An 18,248-nucleotide genomic window follows, 5' to 3' on the forward strand; every position below is an offset into this window, starting at 1 on the left:
CCCACCGAGTGATGCACAATACAGTTGCTTACCACCCACTGACCAATGCCCAGCCAGTCCCCCAGCAGTGATCGGCTCATCCTGGCCAACCCCTCGAGTTTATACACTCAGCATGATGCCGTATGGGATGGAATATCTTTGGGCAGTTCAGACCAGCTGTCCTGGCTCGTCCCTCCTAATGTCCCGTGCCCCTCCACCCCTCTCGCCGGCAGGGCCTGAGAAACTGAGAAGTTCTTGACTTAGTACAAACATCACCCAGCAACAATCAAAGCCATCAGAGTGCTGTCAGCACTGCTCTCACACCAGAGCCAAAACACAGCCCTGCACCAGCTACTAAGAGGAAAATTAACTCAATCCCAGCGGAAACCAGGGAAATTTTGTTTTAAGTTTATTTAAACTGGGTTGAGTAGTTTATGCAGATATTTTTGTTTTTCAAAGATGTTCTCTGTGATACCACGACTCTTCAGAGCGGAGAGCATCTAGTACAGAGCGTGCTGGATGAGACGGATGCCCTGGCATGTGGCCCTGTTACCGTTTCCTCACGTGGATCAGGATCTCGCAATCTGTAAACCGTTCTGCAGCATTCGGAGCCTCTTACTCCTTCAGCCCGAGTACAGGGGACCTCCCGGTGAGCTGTGGGGCCCAGAGGCTCAGGAAGCAATTCGATGGTGAGGATCACTTTCTACTTACTCCAAAGCTAGTTATTGGCAGAGCCAAGGGTTTTACATAGTCCTCCGTGTGGCTTTAAACCAAAACCTCATTAATGTTACATTCGCGTTTTAACAGATTACTTTGGTTGTTCATGGCTTGCTTGAGCAAAGCATATGCCTCTTCCGTGGTGGTGGGGGGTGGGGAGGGGGCAGAGAAAGGGAAAATGTGGGTTTGAAGGGGAGAAATATTTGCACTGGCAGCCAGAGGAGCGGCGGCATGTGCTTGTTCTGAGCCTTGACGGTGGTGTAGTCAAAAACTGGTTCTGGGCAGAGTAGCACAGACTCTGTGGTGTGCGTAGGACAGACGGAGAGGACTGGGTTTCTTCAGCCTCAGGAGAAGGCTAAGGAGAAACGCTGTGCTGGGGGAGTGTAGAGAAGGTAGAGCGGACTCTTCTCAAGGGAGCACGGTAGTAGGATGAGAGACGATGAACAGAGTTGCAAGATGGGAAATTGAGTAGATATAAATATTTTTTTTCTACCATAAGGGCAGTGAAACTTGAAACAAGCTGCCCAGAGGTGGTAGGATCTCAATCCTTGGTGATTCTCAGAATGTCACTAGAACAGGCTGCTCAGGGCCTCGGCCAGGTGGACCTGTGCTAAGCAGGGATAGAACTAGATGACTTCCAGAGATCCTGGCCAGCCTGTGTTACTCTGTGAACGTTCTGGGGCTGACTAGCCTAGTGCAGTTCAGTGCAGGGTTTCTTACCTTTGGGAAGATCTCATCTGGGGACACTGGCAGCAGCTAGTTGCTGTCTGGGGCCTCTAATGATACAGGAGGTTCAGAGGGGTTTTAACTGGAGTTCTGCGTGGCTCTTCGTCTGTACTGTGCTTGGCCACCCAGATCCTCACGCAGTGGGATCTGCTTGCTCGCAGGCTAGGCCTGTTCAGAAAGGGGAGAGTGAGCAGTCTTTGCAAGTAAGTTGGAGAAGGGGATAGAAAAGTGGTTTTTAGGTGTTAGTAAAAGTATTGAGTAACTTGTTCTGCTGATCAGTTGGGAATGTGGAGAACCATCTTGAGGTAGTGCTGGGCCATCGCCCAGCTCTGACACAGCTTGCTTTCCCACCTGAACATACGTGTGGCTCCTCAGGGTGCTTCGGCTGGGGTAAATCTCTGCACTTCAAAGTACGTGTTGAACAGGGCTGTTTCTGGTATTCTGCATTTCGGTTTGCCTGTGATGGAAATGGGTTTAGGCCAAACCTGCTGCTTCTCCCTTTGCATGGAGTGCATCCAAGCAAAGGGTTGAAAATTTAGGCCTCGATTATCCTGGATTTACTTGGACAGATCCATGCTTCACACACTTGGGTGTGTATTTCCACACAGCACCCTTCGTTGGATCACGTACCACCACACACAGTCTGCTGGGTTACGCTAGATCGTGCTCAAGCAGCCACGATGCCCTTCCTTAGCAGCCCTTCAGCTCTGTTACACGGGTGGACGGGACGCAGGCAGCCTGACTTCTGACCAGAGTCAGTATGAGATGGGCAGAGGCAACAAACTGCACTTACCCCTCCAGAGCCAGGTGATACGTGAAGGTAATGGGTGTAAACCCGGCAGGAGGGTTTCACTGTGCTGTCACATCCAGTGTAAGGTCACACAGCTGAGGCTATATTTTAAATAATGCATCCAATATATATGTTACATCTTCTTTTCATTTGGCTTTATGCTTCATGCATTTAGAGTGGGAGGTTTTTCTCCGTGCAGTGGCAGTTCTCGGTTGCTCTCAACTGTATAAAAATGTTGCGTTTGGTCCCTCTGCCCTGCCTCTTAGCACCCCGATTCTCTCCCACCCCGAATCAGCCTTGCAACTGATGGGTGCAGCTCCCCTGCGGTGTGGGACAGGTGCCGTGGATATAAATCAAAGGACATGAGGGATAGCGATAAACTTTCAGACAGACCTGAGTATTGATTGCCTCTTCTTCTGTGCATAATAAATAAGCAGTCATGCAGGTTTTACAGCTACTGCTTAATTAACAGGGGAATAGAAACCCAAGGGAAAAAGTCGTGCTTATCTGTTTCTGTAGCCAAGGCATGCAAAAAATCTGAAGGTCTGTACTGTTCCTTTCCTCCCCTGCTGCTGTTTTGGTTTTGCAAGGACAGTGCCGCAGCACTGCAGAGCTCTTGCTAAGCTTGCGTTAGGCAGGTAAACTCAGCGGTGAGATTTAATGACACTTTGTGCAAGCATAAGGAGAAACATTTTTGGTAGGGTAAGCTGACCTACAAAGCTTATTTCATGTGTTTTCTATTCTGGAGTTGATTTTTTTTTTAAAAAAAAAGTTGTCATTGTAATACTGTAGAACAATAGATACATTGATATATAAATAACTTTTGCTTCCATTTTTCTTTGGGGGGAAAAAAAAAGGTTGCACAAATACAAAACTATTACCACTTTTAAGGTAGAGAATCTAAATCACTAAGCAATTAAGTGCTTTGCTGGCGATGGCAAAGCTCTGCTGGCTCCCAGGCCCGGCTGGTGACTGAGGTTTTCCATCCCCTAAGCAGCAACCCGTTGTGGTGCGTGAGCTGAACACAGAAATGAAAAGGGCCCCCGAGCTGACGTTGTGGGCAGCGGGTGGGGGTCAGTCACAGGCAGCTTCTACCTCTTCCGTCAGGGTTGTCCAAGCTGCGGTGCAGGGACACTTGCTGGCTGCATGGGGGCTTCTGCCTGGCCTCTGCCTTTCCACGGTTGCTGTCGGACAGGAAACTCTTACCTGAAATACTCCGTTTGCGAATTAATGAACTTGGCACCAGCACTGGCATTACCACACTCCTGTTCTGTAAACTGGCTTCTGCCCTCTGTTCTTTCCAGTCACAGGGAAAAAACAAAAGGTGATCCATCCACCTGCAGCTCTTCCCCAGAAGTGGAGACGGCAAATCCACCTTCAATGGATATGAAGCCAGGGCAAAAGGAGGCCAAGGAGGGAGCGCCCTTCGGCTGCCTCTGACAGCCCCGTACACTGGGAGCTGAGCTGGCTGTGTGTCCTTCACCTTTCCACCTCTAATTAGGAGGTACTAGTGCCAAGGTGTGGATCAAAACTGTGATTTGTAGATGCTTCTGGATGACTTTCAGTCCACTGCGCTTAGAAGTTCTATTGTGCAGAAAAGCACAGAGCTACTACAACCATTTCTATACTGAAGTGTTCAGGTAACACCACGAAGTTGAAAATACACTTTAGTCTTTCTAGTCTGAGGTGGGTTTTGGTATTTCCTAACTGTCCTTTCTAAGCAAGCAATTATTTCCTGCACCAAATTGATTTTACTTTGTGCAGTGTCTGGACAGGATGGAGTTAACTTTCTTCATACCCACCTGTATGGGCCTGTGTTTTACATTTGCAGCTACACCAGGGCTGGTAACAGGGCAGTGTTTTGGCTGTTGCTGGTGCTTGCACAAGGTCAAGGCTGTGTCTTGCTCTGCTCTGCCGCTGCCCGGGAGGTAGGTGAGAAGCTGGAAGGGGATGGAGCTAACCTGAACTGCCTGAAGGGCTATTCCCTGCCCTATAGTGTCTTGCTTATCAATAAAAAGGGGGGAGTGGGAGGGTGATGTTTCTTACTTTCCATATTTTCTGCCTTTTTTTTTTTTTTCCTAAAAGCTTGGCTGTAAAGGAAGCAGGTCATCACTGTAGGACTGCACCTAACACTAGGTGCATCGAAGTGGGTGGATTTGGTAAAATGATCAGCATTACAGAGCTCAGCGTGAGGACAGGGAGGGTGACGCAAACAAATTCACGTAGCAGCATTTAAGCTGAATCAAAAATATCACAGAATAGTTTAGGTTGGAACAGGTCTCTGGAGATAGCCTAATACAACTCCCCCCCTGCAAAAATCACTATCTCTACACGTCTGAAAATTGGAAGTATGAAGATGGCAAGAGTATAGGGGATTAAGATAAAGCACTTCAAATGGTTAAAGAGAAACTATTTGTTATCTTTGCCTAAGGGGATGGTGGTGGCGTGTGCAGGCTCCTTGCACAGCAGCTTAGAGGGGAATCTTGCATCAGTGTGCAGCGGGAGGATGATGAGCAGTACTCACCGCTTGCATTTGAGAAGTCTCTTGCTTTTTACCTGTGGCTAATCCTGCTTTCCTTCACCGCAGAGGACTCCTTTAGGAGGCAACAGAGAGAAGGCTGCTCCTCATGTATAACGTACCCAGAGGTTAATTCAGGTACTCTGAATCACTTTTTCTCGCTTCCCTCTTTCTGCTCCCTCTTTGCTGCCTGTCAATGGCCAGCTAAGGCACTGAGTGCATTTCAGAGAGCTGACTGCAGGTAGGCAGCGTGGTCTTCCTCCGGGAGCTACACTGGGTTCGTGGGAAAGGTAAAACTTTGTCTTTCTACAGTTACACAGTCGTGTCAAGCTCCAAGGTCCCAAACATCTGCTATTTGCTTGCTGCAGAAGCTGTGTGGCTGCTCTCTAGTGGGGAGTCGGGCATCAGGACAAGGCACCAGTCTGCAACAGAAGGCAAGCTTGCGCGTACACACCTGGCCTTGTAAGTTCCTGAAGAGCAAGTCAGGTAGACAAACAGCTCTGTGCCTGCCCAGCGCCACACAAAATAGCTCACCTGCAAGCCGCTTGCTCTTTCAGACTCCTGCTCTTTAGAACGGAAGGAAGCTAGTTAATTAAATACAGCACAGATAAAGAAACAGCATAGAAGATGTATGTTATAGCTATGCATTACCACATTTTTATACTACCTTTGGTACGAGAGCAGGAGCAGTTGGTTTACAGTTGGTATATTGACTCTAATGCTAACTTTATTTTCTGATTATAAGTAGTTTTATGATTTTTTTTCTTCTGAAATAGAATCTGATGATTATTTTTTATGATGATTATTATATATATTATATTCCAGAGTGCTGGTAACGTGCTAACTGTGCCTGTACTTTTAAATAAGTGGCCACTAATCAGACAATAAGCTCTTGATGAATATATCCACGTTTTAAGCAGCAACTGTAATTGCAGAATCTCAGTATCGACATATTTCAAAGCAGACTGCCTCTCAAAGAAATAAGGAAAATTATTAGCAAATTGAAAATGTGACCCTGCAGTTGAAAGCATTAGTTGGAATACATCTGGAATTAGAGCTTTGTTTTACTTTAGTGATGCTGAATTTCTGGTTTAGGCGTTTTTAAATAATCTCCACAAAATAAGATGTGTAGCTTAAATCAGGGAAGGATAAGGAAACTAAGTTGGCACAAGCGATCCAACAATTACCAAGTGCTTGAATAGTCAAATACTGTATCTCCTAGCAGGTCACCTTAGCACAGGGTGGTTTTTATGATGCCCTCTTCCACAGCGACTAACAGCCTTGAAGAAATTAGTTATCGTGTTTAGATTGAGAATTAATACAAATTTGAAAATAAACCACAGACAGGTACTTATGTCTGTCTGAACATTTGTACCTCGTACTCGTCTCTCAACAGTTTTAGAAAGTATCTGTTAATTTATTTAACATACATGTATTTACATTGGAGGAAATTCACATCACTGAAAATACAACATTTACACATTCACAGATATACAGTTTTGCACTCGCCCTCCCCTGCGAAGACCAGGCACTCAGCTCTTCTATCTTTGCAATAATGACAACATCAATGCTCAACAGATCAAGCAACTGGTAGCTGTGGTGGATTTTAGGAAGTGTCATTCTCTGTATATGGTGGTTATATTCTTCAAGCTATTAGACGGCAGGTTATTTCACTGAAGAAAAATGCCTCTTGCATGGCATTTGCATAAGCTGCTATAAATCATAAGCATATAGTTTTATCTGTTTCTGTTTTATCATGCTATCAGTGGTCCCTATCTATAGAGATCAGTTATCCTTGTAGTAAATATTAAAGTTGATTCGCAGCAGAAAGTCCTCCAAATGTGGCTGGTATCCTCTATTTACAAGCTTTGTTACCACTGGAAGAAAAACAAAAAATAAGTTTTAACTAAGATTAATATTCTAAAGTCAGCCTTGAAAATATCTCTGCATTTTAATTTTTTTTTTAAAAAGCCTAATGCAGAAATCTGAAGACCAATAGAAACAAATGTATATTTTTGTGTAAGAAAGGTCCAGTATCTCTTTCTGGAATTACAAAGTATTTCAAATAAGATGCAAACAAAAGATCACATGTCAGCTCTAGAGTGAAACTGTATTATTCTAATAATGAAAAGCTTTCTCAAGTTGCCTTCACAGTAAGACAGTGTGTTCTTATCATAATTTCTATTGACCAGGAAGTATGTTTAGATCCTCTAGTGACCTCTGTGAAAGAAACAGCTCCGCAGTTTTCTTGAGCAAAGTCCGTTGTGAGAGAGAAGACCAAAGAGAAATTCCTGGGACAAACCCCTCAAGCTCTACAAATGAACAAACTGACTGCTCTAAACATCCTTAGTAACAAAGGTAAAAAGGCAATGGAAACTCCCTAAGCTCAGGAACATCCCATGCACTAATATAAAGGCAATCAGCAAGCAGCAGTAACATGCAAGGAAGAAGGGAAAGTGTACAGTTAGAAGTTCGGGCCTGAGCCAAAGCCATTGAAGTCCAGACTACTTTGTATTGGCTTTCAATGGATTCTGGATCAACCCATTGTGAAAGAGAGCATTTTACAATACACGGTGACTGAAGTGTAGATGAACAAGCACACATTTGTTTTGTAGTGCTTAATAAAGAGGGTGTAAAGAGCTAGGTCACTCATCAGGTTTCCTTACAGAGTGTTCTATTAATCTCTGTCCATGAAGCAACCACAGATCTCGTAGTATGGGCTTAGGTGGCTCCCACAGGTGTTCTGACTTCCTGTAGAATTTGGAAGCAGCCATTCTAACTCATCCTGAAAGAGCTGGGTTTGGTCCTTTGACACCATTTTTGGATATCCTTAAAGAATAAAAAGGGCAGCTCATTTCCTGAAGAATATAGGCTGGCTAGGAAATAGTTTAGAAAAATAGATCTAAGGATGACAGTCACACTTCCTTCAGGAATTAAGGGTTTTCTAAAAAAAAACAAACCACCCCAACAACCCAACCCAAATCCCGTGAACCATCTTTGTACTCGGGGGAAGCGTAAGTAACTTGTACTAAAACCACAAGCAAGATCTGAAAGAGAAATGGAGAGGAAAGAGAGATGACCATTTCTTCACGTTGTAGGCTAAGATGTCAGCGAGAAGAAGTTTTATCATGTTAAAGGGAAGAACATTTGGCAAATGGATCTGTGCAGTTGAAAAACACTTGCCTGGAGCACTGGATATAAGCTCCAACTAGTGCTAGGAGGTTCTCTGAGCCTTAGTGCAACATGGGAATCAGAATTTTCCAATCTCCTAACAACAGTAACGCTCGACTAATGCAGATATATCTAAAATTACTTCTAAGTGGTATTGATCTCTTATTGCTGCCAACAAAAAGTTTCAGAACTCCATTCCAGAGGAAAGAAAAAAGTAAGCACATACATAAAGCTAAATACCAAATACTTATTTTGCAAATTAGCAAAAACTTACACTCAGTTTTGGGATATCTGTTAGATTTGTGTGGACATTTTACAACTGATGGATATGCAGATCTTTGCAAACGACAATAATGCCGTTTTCATTTGGGAACCGCATTTTCTAACACATGCTAAGTACACACGTCTTCCTACTTTGACATTATACTTCCAAAATGTCTTTGTAATTTTTTCAGTTGTCAGCTGACTTTTTCTCCTATCTAGAACTTACGCAGTTTCTTACCTTTGAATAAGAAGTGGGAGTAATACTTGAAGGTGTTATATGACTGCTGCATCAGACCAAAGTTGGGATGAACAGCCATTTGCTTCCCTGCATCAAAGCTCCATGACTGAGAGATCAGCTGACTGCGGAACTTCAAAATCAGGCTGAAGATGCTATGTATAACGTTCATCACGGGGGCTGCCTTCTCTGTCAAGAGACCCCTAACAGAACAAAACCAGCTTTAGAAATGCAGTTGACATAATCTGTTGGTTGTAGGACTAAAAATACAAAGGGGTGACCAATCCTTTAGGTCCCCTCTTTAATTGCTTTAAAAAAAATAATCCACAAGACTGTAGCTAACAGTAATGGTGACTTTAAAAAAGGTGCCTAAACCTAAGAGAGTTTGCTTGCTCTTCCAAGAAACTGGTATTTGTGCTGCTGTATCTGATTTCTAGAATGACATCTGCATTTGCAAAAGAGATGACATTTAAAAACATTATCGTGCTCTGGGTCTCCTTAAACTTTAATCCCATCTCATCCTAGCACCCGGTATCCAAACAGCAGCTTTAGGCAAATATTTTCTAATTAAAACTTAAAGACAGACATGAAAGGATAGGGTTTTTTCCTTGTTTATAATTTGTGTTATCATCTCCCTCCATCTCCCCACTTTATCGTACCAGTGTATACTCTTTAAGAAGAAACCAAACAAATCCTAGCTCCTCTCCTCTTTATTCACACCACGCTTCTGCTTCACAGTAAACCGAAGGGCTAAAAGCCTGTGATGCCTAGAAGACAGATGTCTCTTGCACTGCTCATAAAGCTGGACAGAGGCACCGCATCACATTTATGCCTTCGAAGTCCAGTCCTGGTCACTGCACACACATTTAAGGCATATATAACATAGAGAAGCATTTTACAATCGTTCAGCTACCACGTTCATTTACAAAGGAAAACAGAACTGTGGCAAGTCTGTCCTTAGTCTTCAGGCTAGAGCTGTCCTGAGTAGATTTAAAGCTTGCAGAGGCAGAGTGAACAGGGCCTGGAGGCAACTCCAAGGAGTCTGGGGAAATGAAGAGGATGGGTAGCTGAGGAAAAGCATCAAAGTACGACCTCATAATGCACCACGAAGTTGGATTCCATTACGTAAGGACACTTCTGTATAAAGACTACTTGGGCAGAAGTCAGTTTTGCACAAATGCCTTAGGCTAGACTGGCTGCTCCAATAACTTAAATATATAAAGTAAAAGTAAGTATGGTAGCTTGCCTGAAGACTGCTTTGTTGAGGTATTCAGCATGTGTTCTGTGAATTTCTTCCAGGTTGCCTACAGAAGGACAGTTTGTTTCCAAATTCACACCACGTAACATGTAGAATCTGATTAGCAATGTAACCTTGAATTACTTTCACAAAATGCTGCATTTCATGTTTATACAGCTGGAGCTGTCGGGAACTGAACGGAATTGAGGCACCACTCACTAAAGCTGAAAATAAACACAGAAATATATCATCACCCCACAGAGACCATCTAAAATCAGAATTTTTCAGGGAATGAAGGTTTCTGTTAGTAGAGCCTATTTAAAATGTCAAGCAAGTTTCTTAAAAAAATTGTGGGTTTTGAAGCTTGACGTGACTGTTTGTAAGCAACTGCCTAGAGCAGGGTGCTAAAAGAATTTTAAACAGTACAGTCTCTAGTTCACTCAGTATACTTACCAGTGCGTTTTAAGTGAAACCAAACATCCTTGAGAGTCCACACCATATGCTTCAGCTGAAGCAAAAAGGAGAAGATCTTGTTGTATTTACTCATGCAGCTCTCAGTAATAACGATGTTCAGAGGCCAGTCAACCTAAAAGAAGCAACAGTGCTGATCACGCTACATTTTTGTGTTGTTAGAAATTATAAGAGTATTTCAGACACAAGTATTTCAGGGACATAGAAATTCATATATGTATTTTAATAATGCAATGCCCAGGCTAAGTAAATCCTGTAATTTCCATTACACAATTTTTTACTCCATTCTGAAAAACATATTAACTTTACGTATTCTTACATAATCTATTCACGGTTCTTACGTACCATGGTATAATTGCAGCGTTCTACCTTTCCCCATGCTTTCTTACCTTGTACCTTAGCTCTAAGCAACTCAGAGCATCAGGTGCATTGGGCTTGAACACTTCTGGAAGATACTTGAGGGCAAAAGAAAGATTGGAAGCAAGCTGGGTGTCACCATGAAGACTGTACTGTAATGCTTTATTTAGGATAGAATTAAGAACCAGTGGATTCAGCAATTCACCAGGTGTTTGTCCTGATCCAAGCTAGGGGTAAAAAAATAAAATAAAATAAAATCCTAATTACGTTGTATTAATAAACAGTAACATGGCTCCTGAACGCAGGTGAATTAAAGCAGCATGGTAAAGTGGTGACTATCCTGTCCTGCTCCACCATTGTGACCTAGAAGTTTCTACTTCTGCCGTAGGGATGCATAAACAGCATAAGAAGCAAGTTCTGAACTATTTGCTGTTCACAGCATGAAGGTAGTTTCATACCTGTGCTGGTTTATTTTGGTATATTGGACTGCAGTTTGCTGCGGCTCAGGAGCTGCTACACTTCCCTGCTGCAGGGAATACAGCCTTTAGGCTTCAGTGGGGCAGAAAGCCAGCGAGCTAACCCCTATCTGCCTATCTCATCAACTCTGCGCTCCCACAGGTTTACAAATAAAGCTATTCATCAAGTCTGCATCCCCAAATGCTTTCCCTGCTTGGGTCTAAAGCATTCTTAGGATTTAGAGAAATGCATTAACCATCCCACAGCTACACATCTCCCCTGGCAACCAGTTATATTAACCCAGGCTGCCCCTGCGACCTTGCACAGGGGTAAGTCGCAAAAATACTGTCTCATCAGAGGGGCCAGCACTCTCTTCAGGTGCCCTCCCCTCTGCTTTATAGGATATTTGAGATAAAAGTAGGAATTCTCCAACACAGGCCTTTCCACTGGGCTTTAGCAAATGGCAACATGCTCTTCCAGCATTGCTGCCAGCAGATGGGAGGGGACAGAGCGGCAGTGCAGCTTTTTTTGCAGGAAAGAGTGAAATACCCTTCCATGACTGCTTATCTGTCAAAGTTTGAAATTATTATTCTCGATATGCCAAGTCCTTGTACTCTGTTGCTGGGATTAGCAGTAGGAAATTTTACTCTCTTCCTTGGGACTTCCTCGGATATGGGCATTACTTCCAAGCAAAGACCTTCCTTTGCCTCAGTCCTTACAACATTAACAGAGTTCCTTGCTACAAGACTTCTCAACACAGCACAAAGTGGAAAATGGCACAAACCAGGGTTCTAATTCACACCATTCCCTCATTCCCATCCAAACTAATCCAGAGGTGTCACACTAAAGCAGACAACCCAAACCCAAGGGTTAAGACAACAAAACAAATACCTTCTCAAACAACAGGTCACTGAGTGACTGAGCAAACTCCCCATCTTCCATTAACAAGAAGTGTCTCAGTGCTTCAAAATGCTTCTCTACATTCAGTTCCACAAAGTAGTAATCAACTATTGCTTTGTTCACAAGAGAAACACTAAGAATAAAAACACAGAAAAGGTATTATTCTTACAAGTAACTCCTTCCTTACTGTTAACATTCAGCTGTGGCTACATCAGATTAATGCTCCAGTACTTGACTCTGATTTCCAAGACAGGATGATATTCACATAAGCCAAAGAAATGAGACAAAAAAAAAAAAAAAAAACACCTTCATCCAAAATACACCAGAATTAAAACCTACCACTTCAGATAACTGGGTTTTGAACAGTACCGGGGAAGCATTTTAAGACTGGCTACATTAACGATCTTTAGAAAATGCTGCTGGGCGTGGAGTGACACTTTATCAATAGCTTTCTGTTTTATTTCTGTCATCTACACAAACAGATTAAGAAAGATTACTAAATCCCTGAGAAGAATACCCTAATTGGTAGAGATCTGACACTAGATACTGAGGGCAGGTCTATACTACAGTTTGTCAGTACAGTGTAGGTATTCAAGCTAGCTTAAATAATTTAACTTGCGTCATCAGGGACAGGCTAATTCTGCCAGCACACAACTCAGGCTCGCTTACTTTGCTTTCCTGAATACATGAATCTGTACACAGATCATTCTGATAGCCAATCCAGACGTTTAAAACCAAGGTAGGTAACGATGTCTTTCTACACTGCACCAAACTTTGAGCACAGCATACTCTGAGCTAGCAAATGGGAAGCCAAACATACAAGAGGTTCCAAAACGGGAAGCATTTCAACACATTTGTAAGTAACTGTGTTCATGACAGAAGCTAATCTTGTATACAGTAACAAAAACTTTTGTTTAAAATACCATTAGATATACTAATGAAACGGTCCAACATGGAATATATAGGGAAACCTCATACAATAGTAAAAATAACAGCTTCCATTAAACTTCAGGACAGCCTTGAAGCTGGAGTTCCCACAGAAACATAAAATATATCTTGATCAATATGCATGAGCTTTAATACAATCAAAAGATTTTTCTTTTTCCCCCCCCTCATCTTTCATTTGCCAAATAAAAAACTAGCACAAACATTAAATAAATCTTGTTAAAACAACAAGGAAGCTAATGGTCTGGAAACCACTGCCGCATAATCCACAAGTCCGAGACCAAAAACTTCCCTCCAAGCCCTTGTATTTCAAATAAATGTTCAAATTTTTAATTAACACATTAAAATATAAGTTTATGTTAGTACTTATAATGTAAATCTGAACTTTTTGGGTAGTAACGAACCATCCACTGGACCACTTCTTGGGGGCAAAGTGAAAATTTAAGAGAACAGATCTATGTGAAACTCGTCTCAAAAAAGAACTAAGGAACACGACATTGCTAAATTATCGATTCACTATTTCTAACAAATACTCACTGAGATACAAGTGGAGCAGTAATAGAACGCTTCATCAGCACTGGCAGAGATAAGAGCTCACTCAGCTGTACAGCTGTTTCATCCGTTGCTGACTGTACCATAGGATCCACAGGAAAAGTGTACGATCTTGGTATCACATGATGCAAGAGATGAGAAACTGGTAGTTCTGCTAAATTCAAAAATACATCAACATCTTAAGTTACTACATTTAAGCAATTTGATAATCTGTTCCTATTAAACTCTACAAACTTATCTAGGTTATATCATCATAATGCGTCAAAATTTATTTCTCATCTTTGTGCCTAGAAGAACTGTCTGGCTACTGGAGGTCATAATACTGGCAATCTACTAGTAATTCAATTATTTTGTTCGGCACTCAGCTTTCTTGCTGAAGTTTACCACATCTTCTATTGATCTAATGTTCCAACAGTTCTACTCACACATCAAATCATAACTATCCTGATATTTTTCAATACAATACTGATCCGATAAGGCTTTCAAATAAGCTTGTTCTTTCTTCCATGTATCTTCCTCTCCCCCTTCCTCCTCCTCAGTCTTTGGAGTATTAGCTTCAGAAAACAAAGTTTCCTGAGGCGCAGCATCTTGTGGAATTGCTTTTTCAGGTTCTTCTGCCTAAAACAAAAAAAAAGGACAAGTTGTATGAGAAATGCTGGCTTTGTCTACTCACACTTAATGTGTTCTTACAGCTAATTGACTAGTTGCTCCAACTGAAAATAAAAGAGCTTACTCACCTGTACTTTTCTGACATACAACACGGTATTACAGTGATTACCAGATTAGGACAGAAATGCATTACCTTAACTACCAGGGTGTTTAATCCTTCGAAAGGAAAGGAAGTCTTCTCGACAATTAGTTTCTTACCTGTAAGCTCTGTGAGGAATCTGGAGAAGGGTCCTTGTTGATCACATTTGCAATTACTGTAATTACAAGTAAATTAAAGACAACATTTACTCAGACTTACTTGCTTGCTTCTAATACTTAGTTCATACCTCAGATCTGCTCACAAAGTTTGTCAGAATTTCTCTATAGGACATCACGGCCCCCCTCCTGGAACAGGCCCTCCCCGCAGTCCCACCCAAGGCAGTTTCATGTCTATTCTCTACTCCAGGTCCCACAAGGTCCTGTTCCACGAAGTTTCAGACTAGAGTTTTTTTAATACTCTGTCTCATTTATGTAAGAGGCAAGACTAAGCTCAAATTCTTTCCTCTAAATTCTGTGTCTGAAAAGCTATGCAAGGAATTAAGTAATAAGTACCCATTTTGAACACAAACATTTACAGTTATTTTCAAGACCCCTTAAACAAATACTGACTGAATAAACAATGCTACTTTACCTTCTTGTTTCTCTCCTGTTGTATTTTCTTTTTGGTCATCTTTAATATTAGCATGAAGAAAGACTGGAACACTATCAGATGACTGTGACTGTGGTAAAGTCTTTTCCTTAACTTCTGACGTTTTTGCTTCCTTTCTGCTGCCTTCAGCAGGAGACCGCTCTTCACTATACAGAAGCGTCTGAACTGTGGAGTCAGATGAAGGACCCAAAATGGTGTTACGATGAGGTATTGGATCATTTTCTGTAGATGGGGCCCACTTCCCCACTTGGATGCTTGACTGGGATGCGTGACCAAATGGGCTCCAACGAGATTTCAAAGGCTCTGTATCTGAAACCAGTTCTCCAATTTTGATGTGCGACTGTGAAGCATGGCCATGGATGTTCCAACGAGGTCTAGCCGAGACCACCTCTGACACATTTTCACCAATCTTGATATTGGCATCAGATGCGTGACCATGGATGTTCCATCGAGGCCTTGTAGGAGCTACATTTGACACATACTCTCCAATCTTAATATTGGCTTCTGAAGCATGTCCATGAATGTTCCACCTCGGCCTTGAGGGCTCTACCTCTGAAGCATATTCCCCAATTTTAATATGAGCTTCAGAAACATGCCCATGAATATTCCATCGGGGTTGGCTAGATTCAACTTCAGCAATACAGCCGCTGATTTGTATATGGGAGTCTGAAGAATGCCCATAAGGACTTGAATGTGGCTGGTAAGTGTCCACATGAGGTACGTATTCTCCAACTCTGATGTTGGCATCAGATGTATGTCCACGAATATTCCACCTAGGCCTTCTGTACTCCCCATCAAATACATTTTCTCCAACTCTAACATGTCCCTGCCAAGCTGCAAATGGTCTGAGAACTGTATTAAAATCATACTCATTTTGCTGATGCAGTGGTGCATTGTCTTCTCCTTCCAGTGCTCCTCCCAAGACAGGCTGATTTGTACTTACTTGAGAAGTCCCAGAAAGATCCGAGTTAATATTTCGGAATGCTTCATCCAGCAAAGATCCTTGTATGCTAATGGCAGCAGGTTGTTCATCCTGTGGCTTTGATAAGAAATCTTCTATATTCACACTGGATTCAGGCAAGGAATCAGCACTGTGTGGAGGACTGCATGCTTTCTCCGAACTTTGGAGACTGCTTTCAGACCCTGCTGCTTTAGGCTGAAAATGCTGATCAGGGTTATTATCTGTCAGCTCTGGCATGGGCAGTGCTTTGTCAGCAGAAGCAGCATATTCCAGCCCAGGCTCGGATTCTTTTCTGCCAACATTCTCATTAGAATTCAGAGGTTTCACAGAAGACACCTAAAAAAGAAATAATTATTACGCTGTATGGCTAGTTACATAATCAAGCTACTTATCAGGATGCCACTTTATTAGAAGTAAGATGTAAAATCTTCCAATTTTTCAGAGGTACTACAAATAACATGACAACTGCTCACCCTGCTGTTATAGCGAACCTTGTGTTTACTGAACTGCAATGGACCATGAGAAGGATTCCCTTGAGGGAAACTTGGAACAACAACCTGGAGTTTATGTAAGAAAGTAAACTCACCTGTGAATGTGGATCTTTCACAAGAGGGTTTTTATCTAAGGCCAGCTGGCACTGTTTATAAGGAATAACATCCAATTTTCTCCTGTAGTTTCCATCTGGAAGTTTTTCAAGCATTTCCTGTAAGTAAAAAAGACGAAACCAAAAGTCTTTGAGCACCAAGTACCAAATTTTCTTTTTTACATATCTTATATCTTTTCAGAAGATACCTCAATGCGTTTTTGATCTTCTAATAGAAACTTCAGACGGGCTGTTTCCAATTTGTGTCGCTGGATTTTCCATAACGCTCTTTGTTCCCTACGGGCTGCATCGTCAGAAAGTTTGCTATAATGGTCAATTAATTCCTGCCTAAACGAAGGTAAAAATAAAGCTAAGTTACAGATTTTCACATAGTCATTTTCATCTTCCCTTCTAAAGAACAAGACCTTTTAGCCCTTCAGAAAGGAGAAGCAATTTTTAAAAAGTAGAAAACAGAGGCTTCAATCACAGACAATAAACAGGTGGAGAGAACAGGACTGTGTTCTCAGTCTGTATTTCTGTAACTATTCTTAGCAGGCCACTCATCTCAAGTATTTTTAGATGTAACAGAAGAAAGTAAAATACAACTAGATGCATAACAAGAGAAATTCAAATAATTATTAATCTAATTCCTCCATCTGCTTTTTGTTTCTGCTTTGAAATACACGTCACCATTTTTGCTGTGGGCTCAGCTTTTAATTGTAAGATGCATTTAATTTTTTTACTGGAATTATGATCATAACAAAACCCAATCTGGATAGGGTTGGTATAAATCAGCGGGTTCCAGATTTTTGGGTCACTAACCACTCCTAAATCACAAAATTGCTTATAAATTACCAAAAATCCTTACATTCATCTTTTAACTGCAAACATTACCCTTGGAGAGCAATGTCTGGGAACTGCTAGTGCCGTAGATTTAATATACAATAGTTGTTCCTGAGGTCCTTAGGAGGTTTTGGATTATCTAAGCTTTGGGAGACTACTCTGATACATTTACCTTGCCTTTTTTTCCAGTTCTTCTTCTAAAGCTTTCAGTCTTTTTTCTCTCTCTCTGAGCTCTCGGGCATAGCTGAAATCATCATCAATTTCTTCTTGCTTTATTGCAAGGCGACGCTGCATAATATTTAACACTGTTAAAAGCCACTCTCAATACCAGCTGTAACACACACTTCTGCAAGAGAAGTTCTTATTTGTACCCCATGAGCTATTCACTCAATAAATCAATATGCCCTTTCAATTATTTGCCTAAGAAATACAGTTGGCCTCTAGAACACACAGAGAAATACCTCTTGGTCTTTTGCAAATTGCTCTTTCAGCTTCTGAAACTGTTCCCGCTTCTTTGCATCCAAAGCCATGCGTTCCGATATTTGCCGATCTGTATTAAAAATAAAGGTACCGATAGTTTACATTAACAAACCCACTAGAAAACACATGAAGCACTACTGCAACTTACCATTAATGGCTTTTAATACTTTGCTAGCAGTTTCTCGAGCATGAACAATTAATTCTTGTTTGGCTATTTCCATTCGCAAATCCTAAAAAAAAAACCCAAACCAAAATACAGGTAGGCATTTTTTCTATTATTTTAGACTCGACAACACACTGTTGCAAAGACAGGTGCACACTTTATAATGGTCATTAATCTATGATTACAGTACAGAAATATGAATAAAACAATTAATTAAATGTAAAGTCTATAAACTAATATTGAAAGTTAATACTCTAGACCTTAAAACAAATCCATCTGATACATGCACTATAGTGATGGCACCTGAATGGCAGAAGTCTCTTTATAACTAAAAGAGTTCTGAAAAAACAATTAGCTATGCAAATCACAAAAAGAGTCTTATCTGGTTACTAATTAGCTTGTCACATTTATTAAATTAGAACCTCACAATCTTTTCAGAACTTTTCAGTAGGAGAGCAAATCTGCTGCTGCAAAGAACTAAGATGGAACTCTAAAACCCATTTAATATATGAAAATGCCAACAAATGACAACACACCAGCTAT

The 18,248-nt window shown here is 41.6% G+C and overlaps 1 protein-coding gene and 1 long non-coding RNA gene across 2 annotated transcripts in view; one reads left to right on the forward strand and one right to left on the reverse strand.

The window, feature by feature from the left end:
* LOC119148328 lies at positions 1 to 6,530 on the forward strand. The gene is made up of 3 exons (XR_005104364.1): positions 1 to 668; positions 3,517 to 5,020; positions 6,220 to 6,530. It is a non-coding gene; the product is annotated as an uncharacterized LOC119148328 (long non-coding RNA).
* The window catches only part of TUBGCP6 (tubulin gamma complex associated protein 6), a 24,002-nt gene continuing 11,880 nt past the window's right edge, over positions 6,127 to 18,248 (reverse strand). Inside the window, 16 exon segments of the mRNA XM_037388310.1 lie at positions 6,127 to 6,607; positions 8,404 to 8,603; positions 9,647 to 9,711; positions 9,713 to 9,861; positions 10,091 to 10,223; positions 10,498 to 10,692; positions 11,813 to 11,954; positions 13,304 to 13,472; positions 13,744 to 13,936; positions 14,186 to 14,241; positions 14,658 to 15,972; positions 16,223 to 16,339; positions 16,429 to 16,567; positions 17,235 to 17,350; positions 17,524 to 17,612; positions 17,691 to 17,772. Of these exon segments, the coding sequence (XP_037244207.1) occupies positions 6,516 to 6,607; positions 8,404 to 8,603; positions 9,647 to 9,711; positions 9,713 to 9,861; positions 10,091 to 10,223; positions 10,498 to 10,692; positions 11,813 to 11,954; positions 13,304 to 13,472; positions 13,744 to 13,936; positions 14,186 to 14,241; positions 14,658 to 15,972; positions 16,223 to 16,339; positions 16,429 to 16,567; positions 17,235 to 17,350; positions 17,524 to 17,612; positions 17,691 to 17,772 (3,252 nt within the window). The 3' untranslated portion in view covers positions 6,127 to 6,515.

Source organism: Falco rusticolus, chromosome 5, assembly GCF_015220075.1.
Source record: "Falco rusticolus isolate bFalRus1 chromosome 5, bFalRus1.pri, whole genome shotgun sequence".
NCBI lineage: Eukaryota > Metazoa > Chordata > Aves > Falconiformes > Falconidae > Falco > Falco rusticolus.